This window comes from Lutra lutra, chromosome X, assembly GCF_902655055.1.
Source record: "Lutra lutra chromosome X, mLutLut1.2, whole genome shotgun sequence".
NCBI classification, from domain to species: domain Eukaryota; kingdom Metazoa; phylum Chordata; class Mammalia; order Carnivora; family Mustelidae; genus Lutra; species Lutra lutra.
This window is the reverse complement of record NC_062296.1, coordinates 72,174,820-72,191,507: the sequence shown is the minus strand read 5'-3', so window position 1 is coordinate 72,191,507 and position 16,688 is coordinate 72,174,820. Positions and strand designations below refer to the sequence as shown.

The following is a 16,688-nucleotide window of genomic DNA, read 5'->3' as shown; positions in this document are numbered from 1 at the left end:
ATTCCAGTGATAACACTAAGGAAGTAAAAAATGGCCGTTTTGGTAAATGGCAGTTAGCTAGGCGTGATGGCCCTGATTGAACATAAAGAACAGTCACAGAAAATAAACTACACACAGACGACGCCACCTCAGGGCCATGTTTCATCAGTGCAGAGATGAGGCCACTCTGCCACCACAAGAAGGACTAATATGAAGCACTGTTACTTCTTCAACAGTGACAGGTCTGCCCTGCTTCAATTCCCTCACCTTCTAGATAGAAATTATTATTAAAGGTACCCAATCACCACATTGACTCTGTTGACAGCATCTAATCCAAATGGCTTCCATTTCCCTAATCCTTCTTTAGAATCCTCTAGCCAACCAAATCCCAGAAGCAGCTCTTTCTAACCTCCTCTTACTGAGATGTCCTGGAGTCTCCCTGGAGAGATTTCTCCCTTGCTGTGTTAAGCTAAAAATCCTAACTATTTGACTATAGGTATGTTCATAGTACTCTTTGGATGGACAGCTTTAATGGCATCATACAGGGATTCAAACAGTGCCATCCATTTCGTAGATAACTTAGAAGGAAGATGGTGAGCTCTAGAATTCTGGATATACATATGAAGAGTGTGAGTGAAACTGTTTTATAAAATATGATACAGTGAAAGCAGTATTTCTAATAAGTGAGTTATTCTGTAAAATGAGATTTAAAATATGGGAATGCTGCTCAATTAAGAAATTAAATAAATTCGACATTTGCAGTCTCATCCTCCTTTTTAAGTGTTCATAAGTTGCTCAAAAATCTATTATAAATCTTGTTTTCCCTAGGGGAAAGTGGGGCTCTCCTTATTTTCAAGCATATATAATTATTATTTATTCAGCCTCTCACAGTCAAAGACTTTTCCTCAGTTGCAAACCTAACTTACATGTTTAAAAAATGAAATTCTGCTACTCTTCTATCAATAAATTATACAATATTTCTAATATTGTTACTTTCTCCTGGTAATTTTTCTCCTAACTCTTTCTATAAGCACTGACATGGAAATTGTGTTCACCAAATGCATGAATCAAAATGGCTCTGTTCGGGGCGCCTGGGTGGCTCAGTGGGTTAAGCCGCTGCCTTCGGCTCAGGTCATGATCTCGGGGTCCTGGGATCGAGTCCCGCATCGGGCTCTCTGCTCGGCAGGGAGCCTGCTTCCCTCTCTCTCTCTCTGCCTGCCTCTCTGTCTACTTGTGATCTCTCTCTGTCAAGTCAATGAATAAAATATTTAAAAAAAATGGCTCTGTTCATTTTGGGGGGATCAACATATGACTGTTTTCTCCCTATTGATTTTTGATGTTATAAAAAAATTACACCAGATAAACTAGATCATGTGCCTGACAGAACATGTATAAAAGCCAAATATTATTGTAAGTATAATATTTCATTAGGTAAGATTTTGACCAATAAGATACCACTCAACCTGCTATACCATCTAAAAATCTTCAGATTTTTCTACTAATTGTGTTGTGAGTAATGTATAAAAAATTATCAGGCAAACAAATAAACCCTAAGGAAGTTCTTGGAGATGTTTGATGTTGATATTAGCAGTAGAACAAACTTGTTGGGGAAAAAACAAGCTTAATCTAGTTAATTAACAACAAAACAGCTGGGAAAATGAAACATCCCTGGTTGTGATTGACTTTAATTGAAAATGACTAATGATGCTGTCATTCTGCAGCTACTATTTGAGGAGATGATGCCTGGAAGATTATAATTGCCCTCTTGACCATTTGTCTACAGCAATTATTTTGTGTTAAACATTGGGGTGGAACACTTTGACCAAATCCAGAAGGCCCCAAACACCTTGTTTTTTGTTACATTTAAAAAGAATTCAAGAACGTTAGTAACATATATCATTAGATTCTTGGTAGCCAGATTTTGTTTTTATAATCTAAAATGGTAGCAAAGCAAACCAGCTGGTTTCATCTCATCACTTCAGCAAGTCACCAAGACATTTTAAAATTCTTTAGTGCTCTCACTTCTGATACGCAGAAGGTGATATAAGTATTCTAAAATACATACACACATTGAAAACATTGTAATAGAAAGAGTAATGTCAAAAGTTGAGTTAAGGAATAAGTATCAATAGAAGAAAATGTCTTCTAACTGCTTTAGTTCAAAAGAGAGTTAAAAAAAAAACCTTAAGAACCAAATAACAACTGCCTTTTTTTTTTTTTTTGGTGGTTGTCAATATTGTTGTTACTGATGGCTGATGTTATTGCTGCTTTTAAACTGCAAAACTGGGCGCCTGGGTGGCTCAGTGGGTTAAGCTGCTGCCTTCGGCTCAGGTCATGATCTCAGGGTCCTGGGATCGAGTCCCGCATCGGGCTCTCTGCTCGGCGGGGAGCCTGCTTCCCTCTCTCTCTCTTTGCCTGCCTCTCTGTCTACTTGTGATCTCTCTCTGTCAAATAAATAATAAATAAAATCTTTAAAAAAAAATAAACTGCAAAATTACTCTGTAGAAAGTGGAATGTATTAGAAAAGATTCCATCAGCAGCATTATCATAAAATATTATTACCAAAGGGATAACTTAAGCAAAATTGTTAACAATTTATCTAATTTATCTAACCCATCTTTAATTTCTAAAGATGAAGGAACCTTATACAAATCAAATGAAATAAAAATGCATGTGTATATGTATGTGTGTGCATGAGTAGTGGGGAGAGAGAAAAAGGAGATAGAAAGCAAAATAAGAATGCGTATTTCTCAGCCACATTATTCTAAAAAAAAGTCCAGTAATTTTGCATCAGAGATCAAGTGCTACATTTGTGTCATTCGTAGAATTGTCTCTAACAATATATTTGAGCTTTAACGGGAAATTCTCAAAGAAAATAAGGAAGAAGTGGGTTAGTCAGGGATGACAAAAAAGGAAACTACAAATGTACTATCTGTGAACATTAAAGAAATCCAAGAGAAGTTGATGAAGCTAAGGAAAAGGGGGAAAAAACTCAAAAGGGATGAGGCCAGGTCTCAAAGAGAACTCAGCCTGGGAGGGGAGCATAGGAGCTGGACAGACAGGCTGTCTGAGGCAACATGTAGACACGCCAACTGTCAGTTTCCTAAGAAACAGACTCACGCTCTGCTACATCCTCAATTAGAATGTCTGTAAGTAAGTACAGGACATATGAATTATCCATTTAAACACTAGATCTTGGGGCACCTGGTGGCTCAGTGGGTCAAGCCTCTGCCTTCAGCTCAGGTCGTGATCTCAGGGTTCCGGGATCAAGCCCTGCATCGGGCCCTCTGCTCAAGGGGGAGCCTGCTTCCCCCCGTCTCTCTCTGCCTGACTCTCTGCCTACTTGTGATCTCTGTCAAATAAATAAATAAAATCTTTAAAGAAATAAACACTAGATCTTATTTGTGCGTGTGTGTGTGGGTGTATGTATATATACATATATATATCATGAACAGTTTTCATTTTCTTTAAGAATATCACTTTCTTCTTCATAACTTATCATTTCCAAACTTTTTTCCTGAAAATATGCTGCAGGCTACTCAGACCCTCCTTTCCCATCTATGAAGGGGTGAGAAACCTGGAAGTTAAGGAGAAAAAGTAGTTGGAGTAGCATAGTTTTAAATTTGGATATATGAAATGAAAATTCAAAGGGGCTTTATTTATGTATTTTCAGAGCAATAGATCACCCTTCTGAAAAATTATCCCTTGACCTGGGAAAAGAGGGTTTTGATCCATGCAGAGATTTAAACAGTCCCTACAGGCTTGTCACCTTTCTGTGCTGGGTTCTGTATTCTGAACTATGAGGTGGTTACTGAGCCTCTAGTGTTTCGGGCTCCCACAAATCCCATCTCATCTTCAGGTGTTTCCAAGGACAAAGTCCATCTGAAGTGTTGCATGTGAATCAACTATTTCTCTACACCCCCACTCTCCCAAGACAATCTTGCCCTTCTGCCTCTATCAACTTGATATGTTGATTCTCCTCCAAATCCAAGGGATAAATGGTAGAACAGGAATGAGTTTTCATTTAAGTTCTACTTCTCCCAAATGAGCTGACTTAAAAGGAAATGTGGAAGGAGAGAGAGAGAGAGACCAGAAGGAAAGAGCATGCTCACTCAGATGAGAAGGAAAGTTAGCACCTCCTTGCTCTTCCTTTTATTTCAGAAAGCTAATTCCCCTTTCATATCACTAATAGGAAGGCAGAAAGTAGATAATGCTCACTCAGATGGTTCTGATCTCCAAGTGGCCCAGAAGTTGAAGGCTTGAGTGGGAGGTATGATAAGTTAGCATCAACTTCTTGGATTGTTTACATACAATGAAGACAAAAATCTCCTTGACTTTCAATTAAGAGTTTTTCCTCTGTTATTTTTTAACAAAGGCAGAGAAGTGAAAGACAATTTCAGTGCATATCTCTAATTTCTAAAAATTATGCCAAACTCTGCACCAACGCTTTGAGAAGCAAACAAGAGTAGACATAGTAGACCTCTGGAATGGTCCATTTGTTTGTTTTATTGCTTACTACCAGAGTCACTCTGTTAACCAAGGGAAGTGTCCACTTTGGGACCGACTTTCTTTGGAGCATCAGCAGAAACCCTGAAATTTGCTGCTTTCAGGACTTTCACTAGCTCCCCAATCTAAACACTGAACACAGTGTTGCTCCACGGAAATTATCATACCAGGCTTGAAACGGTTTGCAAATTATTATTATTATGGATATTAGGGATGGAAACAAATTATTCTTGAACAAGTGTCTATCAGTTTCTACACATAAATCTGTGCCTGTTAGCATCTGGTGTTTGGACAGCATATGTTTAAACTAAAACTTTACCTAAGGAAAGGCCCCTTGTAAACTCTAAGAAAAACAAACAATTTTCTAGAAATGAAGCTTGGGCCAAGCTTCAACAGTGACCTTAGAGACAGAGTCTAAGTCATGGTAATGTTGTTTGCAAGGACAAACTAGTTCTGTATAATGAGGTTATTGACCTGCACTGTTTTAGAGCAGTTTTAAACATGAGGGCGAGGCTCACTAAATCTCAGCCTGTAATGTTAGCTAGAGAAACCAGGACTGATCAATAAACAGCCACCATTCCCGGCTCTCGGGAACCTCCATCATAACGGAACCTATTATGATTTTGGTCAGGTAGAGAAAATAAGGTAACCTATACCTAACGTCTATTTATCACTGGACTCTCATTTGCAAATGGAAGCCATTGATTAGCTATTTTTCGAAAACTGAGCTGGCACTCCATTTCTCTCCTCATGTCATAGTCTGTGAATAAATGTATCCCAGACTTCAAAATGTATGCAAGGAAAGGAAAGAAGGAGAAAGCTTTCTCCCAGACCAGCTTTTTACCAAAGAGAGTAGGAATTACATGACATATCACTAAAAATTCTTGACCCAATAAAGTACTAAAGCCTGAATGCTGATTTTCTTCTTTCATAAGAAGAGTGTCACAAAGAAAAGAAAGGTCATAGACCATATTGTGATTTTTTACAGCTGTTGGAGACAGACAGTATGATGCAGTAGCTTGATTTGAATTAAGCCAAACAATATGAAGAGCATCAAGGCTGGCAAGCAAAGCAATAAAGCCTCAAAGAATTTAATCTACCTTGAAGGTGGGACTACTTTCTGTATTGATGGCAGCACACCAGGACAGAAATGAGTCCTTTAATGCAATGACTTGTTAATAGCCTTAAGATCACAATATATAAATAGGATATGTTGATCAAAAAGACAGCTCAGTCTCTGCTATTGCGGTATGGACAATATTTCTTTACAAGTTATTTCATTGATTATAAATAGACCACGTCAATGGCAAATGTAGAACAGGGGAAGCATAACCCATTATGAGGTAATGGATATTGCTAGAGGTTGCTTCATTACCTTCACTGGCTGAGTGGCTGGTTTTTCCTTGTACAAATGCTGCCCTTTAGACAAAATCCTTTCCACATCCGGCTGTTTACCTTGAACTGCTACTTCAATTTCCTGGGGAAAAGAACACATACAGTGCAGATTAACTTCACAGTTAGCAATAAAATTACTAAATTTAAATATACCCTTGGAGACTCCACATGTATTGTGGATCAATTTCTGCATGGCATATCGGGGCACAAAAAAGTAGCTTTAGTGCAGAGAAAAGAAATAGAGGCCATTGTGGAACACAGTAAAGTTGAAAATATTTATCCCAAATCTCCTTGAATTCTACTCTAATACTATTAAATAGAAAGACAGACACTAACTTTGTTTTTCAAAAAAAAAAAAAAAATAAACCTCAAATGCAATAATGAGAAATAGGACTTACGAATATGACTAATATGGATAAATGCTATTGTTAGCTTCAATAATCCCAGTAATCCTAATGTTCATTTTATTTTACAAACTTCTTATTTTAACGGGATTCTTTTGGGCTTTGGATCCAAAATTTAGCTTTGAAATAAAACCAAATAATTCTTCCCACATGATTGTTAAGATTAAGTTTCTTTCCAAAGAGTAAACACTTAAAGCACCATGTCAAGGCTTATTAATTATTAAGCAGTCAAATTAAATAGGCCTTTTGAGGAATGCTTTAATTACTTAGAAAAAAATGTTTGTTTTCCCTTAGTCTACAGAAGACTGAAGAATGACCAAACAAACACAAAAACCTCTTTAGGTATGAATATAAAGTGCTCTGTTATTGGCTGCTGTCTAGCTCACTTGAGGAGAGAATAAAAGAACTGTGCATAAATTGAAGCTGAAGGAAGTGAAGTTAAATATTACAGAAGACTTTTTGGATGGAACACTTGTTAAACACTAGGATGGAATATTGATTAATCAATGTCAGGCATCAGTCAGGGCCTGGGCAATCTTCCCCAGATAGCAACTCCTGATTAACCCGTATCTCCCTTCCTCCCTCTCCTACCCTGGAGCCTCCCAGCACTGCTGTGTGTACGTGTCTTTATGCCACTGCTTCTTTTATATACTCCGTTTGTATCTTTCTCTCAGCCCATCAGAGCGGGGAGTCCTCTGAACCCAAATTACTATAACTTATAGGGCACACAGGATGCTTACAGTTTATATGTGTTCAGCACACACTCGTGAAGGGGATTATTTCTTTAGTTTTCTTTATAATAAATGCCAGTGGAAGGGGGGCTCTATAACATAAGACTAGCCCTGTGACTTGATGGGTATCCGTGCAACATGTAGAGGCTCACACCACCTTAAGGAACAATATTTATGGAGGAAAACAGGACCTAATATTATAAGGGCTTTCTGAACCATAAAAAATTCTAGAAGTTATTTAAAAAAAAATCTTGGGAACTGGTAATGAGTTCAAATTCAGCATGGACTTTGTGAGAATTGGGTATTTCTTCCTCGAAAACTCTAATAAGCACACCCAGTAGAAATTCTATACCTTCCGAAAATGGTCACAAATAGTCAATAATTCTACTGATGTTTCAGGTATGCAGCCAAATGATGAACACTAACATCTTTCTCTCCTTGCCCCTCTTCTGCAATCCCAAATAGTTCTGAAGATTGCAAAGCATTGATGCTACTATTCAGAAGACTCTGGCACATAGAGTTAGGAGACTGCATTTTTTATCACAAGGAATTCCCTTAGGAAATAAACGCTTTCTAATTCATGAAATTGTCATTGGCAAATGAACACGAACAACATCAAGGTTGACATTAGGGCAGCTCAGATACTACTTAGAGCCAAATCTGAAGCAGGTCCTTGCTAGATGAACTGAGGAAAAGTTGGCACACCTTGTGAAATGTCCCTGGTTTGCAGAAGGTAAGATATTCGCTCTTCAGGCCATCAGGTTAGCCCCAGATTTAGTCCTCTGATGAATGAGCACTGCAAAGTCACATCATTTCCCTTTATAGAAATGTTTCCTATTAGCATGTCCTTCTATCACCGCTAATGTCATCTCTTTGTCCTTCAATGAAATAATGAAGAGTTTAAGTACCTGGATGAGATTTACCCTTAGTCCCACAGAAACAGAACAATGGCAAAAGAATCATGCTCAGCTCTAAATTCTTTGTTGTTATTTCTGGGCAATGTTTTGGAGAACCTGATCTCTAATTACATGTACCTTTGTTAAATCACTTCACAAAGGCCATTTGTGAAAATAAAATTCTACAATTTACCTCACTGCATTTATTTGTGGTGTGAATTTAGTAGATAAAAGGTAGGTCAGTTGTTCAGGGTCAAATATTATTGCTTGAAGGGTCAAGTGTAGTAAATCCAATTAAGTTCACTAAAAATACTCTTTAGTGTATTTTTCTTTAGTGTGAGAAAAATACATTATACAAAGCTGAAGATCATCCTGAGAAAATGGAAATGTAAGTGAACCAAATTTTTAAAAAAGTTGATGTCTCTCCATGCAATGCTTGACACAGAGAAATTGAAAAGCACAGCAGAGCAAACAACCCCAGCCAAAGCATGGGACCACACAAAAGTAAAAAAAAAAAAAAAAAAAAAAAAAAAAAAAAAAAAAAGGCTGCTACAATCCTTAGCTATGCTGAAAATGTCAAGAAACTCCTATAATGATATTAACTGCTATAACAATATTTACAAACCAGAGTTGCTAACAGTTTACAATGTGTCAAACTGTGTGTTCCATACACTTTTTTCCCTCATACTTAACACTCCCACAAAAAGGGTATTACGCAATTTTACAGATGCTGAGACTGAGGGAGATTAGGTCAGTTGTCCAAAGCCACATGGTCTGCAAGTGGCAGAGTTGAAATTGTAACCAGGAAATGTATGCTACTAAATGTCCATTATATCCCTCCCTTGGCTGTGTATACTGTGTGTGTACATGCTCTAAAATTGGCATTAGTATCTCTTAATACCATGCTATTTTTTTCTCTTCCTCTTTAATTCCAGTACATTCTATAATATCCTTTTAGGGTGCAAGTGAGAGAAAATCCTGTCTCTTCCCATAGAAAAGGAATAAATTCTTCCATAGCCTTTAAAATGCACCAAGGGTGTCTCTTTGTGGGTTTATGATTGTCCAACTGATGATATCCAGGTCAGAGAATTGGTTTGAGTAAACCTTTTATCTCACAAATGGCCTTATATCTCTATTTTAAGATAAGGTGAAGGAGGTCACACTAAAATGGAAACATAGCTAATTATAGTGGCCAGTTTTTGTAAGTAGAAAGTGTTAGACTTCAAAGTACAATCAGACAAGAAAGCCTTCATAGAATTTCAACAACAACAACAACAACAACAACAAAAAACCCTCACCTCTAATAAAAGCACCTTTCCATTTAGGTTTTTGCTCCTGCCTTATTCTTAATATATCCCCTACAGTGTAAGACTGTTCACCAGGAGTCAAGACCCTTATGATGTGACTAGAGTTTTATTAATTCTGTGTCACAGAATTGACAGCTCACTACAGTCTCATGTATAATTTTAAGAAAATAATTTGTAGCAATTAGAGAATAGGGAGTAATCCTTCGTTAATAATCACTAGGAGAATATCATGGTGTATTTTAAAAGTTAGCTCTCACATATTTTCCAAATGGAGTGACATTCTAAGCACCTTCGGTCTTAGTTATTTCTTATGAAACAGTATTATTCTTATTGGGGAGTTCTTGATCTGATGAGCCGCAAATCAAAGGTTAGCGAAGAAAAAAGACTCGACAACACCTGTGAGGGGGAAAGCAGCAATTCTGATGCAAATTAATGCACACTTACATTTGCTAAAAATTGATAGTCAATGTTGTATTTCTAATTCCATATTAAGCTGATTATACACATTTTTTTAAACTAGAAAGTTGCCCCAAGGAAAGTGTAACAGAGAGATACTTTGCCCTGTTTTACTTTTTTAAAATTTTTAATTGTTTCTCCATTCATTTTACCTATTGCTAGCCTCATAACACATGAATAATACGTATATATGGTGTGCTATATATCACCATATAAGGAGGCTATAAACAGCTTCTCACATATGTTCCAACATTCACTCATTCTTTGTTCATTTGACAAACATGGAATGAGTATTTACTATATTTTAAAGTCTTGGCTGGCAACTGTGAATACTACAGGGCATAACACAGTCCTTTGTAAGGGATAAAGACAAATGATCATATATTAAACTTACAAGGGAACAGGCAGAACATCCAGGAAAATACAATGTACAGTGGGGCATAGAGAAGGAACTGGTGAGTTCTGTGTTTGAGGGACAACAAGAGGGTGGGGGCCAGCCTCACAGCTGAAGAAAGTCTTGAGTGAAGGCTTGGAACACAGAGAGCTTATGCACCAGGCTGACAAAAGGAATAGATGGTATTAGGTACTGCAAGGGGAAATCTGGGATGTGCAAAGACAGGAGCTGGAGGCAGCATGGTGATCCCATGCGGGGAAACAGGAAGAAATGGTACAGTAGTAGAAGGCAAGAACCAGGAAAGAAGGATCTCTTATACTACCCTCAGAACCTTAGTGGAGACCTCACAAAAGGGTTTTGAATGAGAGAATCACACTTTGTATTTGAATTGAAGTTTAAAAATGAATATATATGATATATGACTGGACAGATAAAAGATTTACTACTGGGGCACCTGGGTGGCTCAGTGGATTAAGCCGCTGCCTTCGGCTCGGGTCGTGATCTCAGGGTCCTGGGATCGAGTCCCGCATCGGGCTCCCTGCTCAGCGGGGTGCCTGCTTCCCTCTCTCTCTCTCTCTGCCTGCCTCTCCGTCTACTTGTGATCTCTCTCTGTCAAATAAATAAAGAAAATCTTTAAAAAAAAAGATTTACTACTAATGCATGGTTTTTCATTCAAATAAGCTGATGTGAATGAGATATGTATGTGGCTATTGAAAAGAAAAAGAAATTCAAGATAAAAATGACAACATTTTCCTTAGCAAACTTAAGTGACCATTACTTGGTGTTTTAATTTATAGAGTATTTCCTGCCATTTGGCTATTTTGTCAATCCCCACAATCAACAATTTTTTTATGAGCTCTAAGATACCATGGATTCTAAGAACCACTATCATTTTATGAACTGCTAAGAAAGTTAAAAAATCAGATTTTGTAGACACCATTATGAAATATACCTCAATTTCAGAGAAGTTGAAATGTAAAAAAGCGCGTATTTGAAACATGGGAATTCCAAGATGTTGGTGAATGCTACAATCGGTTTATTACTTCATTATTATTCTCTGACCCTATAAACATGGCTACGCTGTGCATGAGTACACTTTCCTCCTCACTGATTTTGGTCTTTACCATGTGCCTTAGTTTTTTTTTTTGTTTTTTTGTTTTTTTTTAAAGATTTTATTTATTTATTTGACAGAGAGAGATCACAAGTAGACAGAGAGGCAGGCAAAGAGAGAGAGAGGGAAGCAGGCTCCCCGCCAAGCAGAGAGCCCGATGCGGGACTCGATCCCAGGACCCTGAGATCATGACCTGAGCCGAAGGCAGCGGCTTAACCCACTGAGCCACCCAGGTGCCCCCATGTGCCTTAGTTTTTGACCAATGAACTGTGAGCAGAAGAGACTGACAGTTATAAGCTGGGACTTTAAAGACAATCCAACATCAGCTAGTACCCCCATTTCCTGTCTTCTACCATGAGAGAATAATGTACCATATGGGAGTTACTCAGCCTGGGCTCTGCAATAAGATGACATTTGAAGCAGATCCACGATTTATTATAAGAAAACTTGAATGTGATTCACAGTGTGAAGTAAAGATGCAGTTGATCTACAGACACAAGAGTAATGAATGCTTGTTGTCATAAGTCACTGAGATTTAGGACTATTTGTTACTGCAGCAAGAGCTAACAATTACAACATTATTTTGAAACAGTCAAACAAACAAACGAAAAAAAATGGGTTCCCAGAATGAAAAACCAAAGTAAGCCTTTAAAATAAATGTACCCTGGTCACATATCTTGGCTGCACCATCTCTCATTCCACATACAAACTGTTTGCTAAAAAGGATAGCAAGAAACAAAAAATGAAATGGAATCAATATTGTGTGAGAGCCTGACTTCTCTGGCCTACATTGTCAGGCAGACTCTGACAAATGAAGGCTGATGGATGGAAAAACACAACATTGTGCAGTTGCGTTTCTTTCTCTTTCCCCTCATACTGGGTGACTGTTCTTTTATTTATCTACAATTAGGTTTGCGAGACCACGGCAACGTGGCTCTCCTTCTCTGAAACTGCAAGCTGTCAAGTATGTGCCAAGCTGATTGACAAAGAATGACAGGTTCTCTCTTTCCATTCAGGGCTAATCAAGGGCAGCCCACCAAAGGGAGGCTTTTTTCTGATTTAGAGATTTATGGATTTCAAAAAAAAATATGGATTTCAAAAATTTCAAATATACAAAGTATAATGCAATATTGATTTTTTTTTAAAGTGGCAAGTGTTATGAAACCAAGAAGATATAATCTACCAAGGTAACTACTTGGACTGTTCAAGGCCAATAATAGAGTGGACACAGATGTGACCATCAAGTAATGAGACTGATATTCAGAAGCCACACTTAGAAGCCCTTCACTCATGAAGAAGGGGTTTCAGAGTCTTTGCATAGAATTATTCTGACAAATGAAATCTTACCAACAAATCCCCAATGCATTAATTCATTCAATAAATACTGACTAAATATAAGAACACCTCTTATGTTATAAAGAGCTTAAGCAATGGATATTTAACAGTGAATGAAACAGAAAAAATTTTCATGTCCTCATGAAGCTTGCCTTTAATGGCAATGATGAACAACAAAATATAAATTATGGTACCTCAGAGCATGAAAAGTGCTAAAGAGAAAAACAACAACAACAACAAAGCATCAGGTAGACATACATATATGTGTGGGCTAAGGAAGAATGGGAGGGGCACATCTGAGAAGGTGTGGATGGAAAAGCCTCACTGAGAAGCTGGTCTTTGAATAAAAGATTAGTTGGAAGTGAAAGAATGAATCAAGGGGCTATCTCAGGGAAGACTGATCCATGCAGAGGAAACCATGAGTGCAAAGGCCCAGGGGCAGCACTGTGTCTGGCACGTTCAGTAAAAAAATAAGGAAGCCTGGGTGAGTGGAACCTGGCAAGCAAGGGGAGAGTAGCAGGAAGCAGGCCAGAGAGGTTGGGAAGGGTAAGTCTTGCAGGGCAACTGTGTGAGGACGTTGACTGTTACTCTGACTGAGATTAGGAACCATAAAAGTGTTTTCAGCACGGGAGTGCTGTGATTGGACTTATTTTTTAACAGATCATTCTGGCTGCTGTGTGAAGATTAAACTAGAGGGATATAGAGAAGAGAGAGTAGTTATAAGCAAATTCCCATGGGAGTTAGTTGAAGCCACAGTGTTTGGAAAGAAGTACTTGCTTGTGGAAACCTGATAGACTCACTCTGAAACTCTTTATAAATGCAGTTTTTGAATGAGGACTAAATCTCTGATCTGCTTAAAGCAATACTTTAACCAGAGTCATTTACTGAAAGTGGTGCTCCCCAGGTTTTACTACATTCCTAAGTCCTCAGCAGTAAAGACTATGGGCTTTTAAGCCCAGATCCCTAAGTTCTGATCCTGGCATGAAATGATTACTTTCAACATACACCATATGGCCCATAAATCCTAAGGTATATTCGAAAACTTTTCCTTTCTGATCCGTTCTGGAAAAAAGTTAGCCAACCACTGATCTAGAGAAATGGCTGTTCTTGGGATTTATGGCTCTCAAATCTTCAGGAGCACAGTATAATTATAGAGGTAGTTATTTTTAAGGATAAAAGATGAGAATCATATTTTGCCTTTTATCTCCTCATACAGACTCATAGAAACAGTCAAACAATTTATAGTTAGACCTTAGAGCAGGTCTCCACAAACATTTTCTATAAGGGGCCAGACAGTAAATCCTTAGGCTTTATAGGCCATATGGTTCCTGTCATACATGACTGTCACCAGTGCAGCGTAAAAGCAAACAGAGGTAATGTAAACAAATGAGCATGACTGTGTTCCAATAACACTTTATGTACAAAATGAGGTGGTGGACTGAATTTGTCCCTTGCCGTGTAGTGTGCTAACTCCCGCTTTGGTGTATTGCAGTGTTGTTGGAAGTAATCAGGTGAGGGGCAAGAACTTCTGGGTTCTAGACTTAGTGATTCATGAGTTGGGGCAAGTCACTTGGATTCTCTGAGTTTTAGTATTTCAGTATCTGAGAATTACAGATAGTATTGCCCGATTGTATGAAAAATTGATCTCTATAGAACTTTCTAGCTTTTTCTACATGGAAATCTGACAAAGTTGTAATGTCAACGGTGTGAGTAAGGCCATATCAATATTGCTAAAAAAAAAAATAAAAAAAATAAAGACTGATGGGTAAATTACACCTGGCTTTGGAGTTCTACTTATGAACTACAAATGTTAAATGGAAAGCCATAGTTTGGGGGATCCCCTAAGTGTAGTAACTCTTGTGACTGATCATGTATCTTTCATGGATCTTGGAAACTTTACCTATGTCATAAGATATTGGCTCCTGGGGCACATCAGGCTTCAAGGGCAGAGTTGACACAGCACCTCTAGGTGAGTCTCCTTCCTTTGCACCTGACCTGTCATCTGGGAGTGTGCAGATGCCAGGGTGGGGGGGTGGGGTTGAGGGGAGAAAATTTTCTTGCATAGCTCTGTGAATGCTGCCCAAGCCGCTGTGAATTCTAATCACACCAAAGATAGACGCCTGATCCTGCCTTCCTGGGAAGCTGTGTTTCTGTTCCTGTGCCCTTTGAAGTGAATTTGAAATTGAATGGAGTTAATGGGAGCCTCATTCAGTTGCACCTAAGAAGACTCGCTGATGGGCTTTATAATAATCATGTCTAGGACCCACATTTTCTTTCCACAAATTAATTGCTCTAAAATTGGGACACATTTTATAAATGATGGCATGTCACAGTCTAACTGACAGCACCTCCTTCTTAGTGACAGATAAAATAATGATGCATATTCTAATCAATGGTTTCTTCGCAGGAATGAAATATGGTATGTGACCAGGATATTCATAGTAGGTCAAGATCAAATGATTTAGTATATGCAGAAGTAATACTAACTGGTACCATTTATTGAGAATTTACTAAGTACAAACACTCTGCTATGCACTTAACATAAATCATCTTAGTTAATCTCACTCAAGCTCTACTACAGTCTTTTACCACACTTAACTGTCATTTTTTTCAGATTAAAAAAAAAAAACTAGAGTCACAAGAGGTGAGGAAATTTGCCTAAGGCACAAGCTAACAGATGGTAGATATAAGATTTGAACCCCAGTCTGTCTGAGTCATACCCTGCATGCTTAATTACCAAGCTATATGTCCTATGAATTAAAGTATATTCTATATATACGGTTAGATTTTCCATGATAAATCACAGGGTTTAGAACCAGAACAAAGGATTTTTGATTAACATATAATTTTAAAGTAGGGTTTTTCCAACCACAGCATGACTGACATTTTGATCAGAACAATGATTTGTTATAGGAAACTGCCTTTTTATCGTAGGATGCTTTGTAGCATCCCTGGTCCTGATTCACAAGATGCTAGTACCACTTCCTTCTCCCCTAGGCGTGGGAACCAAGAAAGTCTCCAGACACTGACAAATTCCCCTGGAGAATAAAATCAACCCTGACTGAGAACCACTGAATTATTGAATATATAAATGAGCAAATGAAAGAATGTCTCCTCATGGTCTTCATTTCCAGTGTACATTAAATAGGATGATTTAATATTAATAGCCTTTTTCTCCGTTTCCTTATATGGAACATTGTAATGCCATCTTTTATGTATTTTTTTCAGATGCACTACTATGCACACTATGACTTAGACCTCATTTAAACATGGTTCTGATGAACTCCAACTAAAATTGTAGGTTTCAGTTTCTGGCTGAATTATTCTTAAAACACTGCTTGAAATACCCAGATGGATTCAGGGACACAGTGTATTCTATGGAATAGAGAGGCATATGGAACAGAAGGTAGTCTTGCTATATTGGATCTATCTTTTTCTTGCATTGCACATTCACCTTGGTCAGTGATATCTGTATTACTTTAAAATGATACAGCACAATGCTGAATTTATTATCCATATGGCAACTGGACATAGTCTTGATAGAGAGTATTTTCTTAATGTAAATATTATCAAACACTATAAGTTTCTTTCTAAAATATAAAACAGCAGTTAAGGTAATTTTCAAAAAAAAGCAAAGAGCAACTGAGTACACCTGAAACTAATATAATATTGTATGTCAACTACACTTCAATAAAAAAATTTCAAAAGAAAAAAGCAATTTAACTCTGACTTCATGATTGACACACTTCAAGTAAAATTAAAAATGCTTTGTTCTTTACTACTAAGTGCCATACCAAAATTACAGTTATTATCTAAAACAACTCTTTGTAAATTCTTCCATAAGCTCAAGCAATAAATGGATAACTGGATTAGACTTGTGTTTAAAAAAAAATAGCAATAACAAAAAAATCTGAAGTTTCTCTTCTGAATAGCCTTTCCTTAAACATATATGAAAAACAAAGCTAACATGAGGGTTTCTGAAACAAAGGAAAGGAACCCATGATAGAATAAACCTTCTTTGGTTCACATAACATGTCAGTCTTCATCTTGGGTCCCAGGGTTCCATTCAACCTGCCAAACTTAATTTTCATATTCTTCTCACTCTCTATGATTTCTACCACTCCAGCTAAGTGAATATTTTCATTGGTCTCCTGTAAAGTCAATGATAAGGTTT

General features: G+C 37.6%; 1 protein-coding gene across 1 annotated transcript in view; it reads right to left on the bottom strand.

Moving 5' to 3' along the window:
- The window catches only part of DMD (dystrophin), a 2,124,834-nt gene that overhangs the window by 695,055 nt on the left and 1,413,091 nt on the right, over positions 1-16,688 (bottom strand). The window contains 1 exon segment of the mRNA XM_047715765.1: positions 5,861-5,962. Within this exon segment, the coding sequence (XP_047571721.1) occupies positions 5,861-5,962 (102 nt within the window).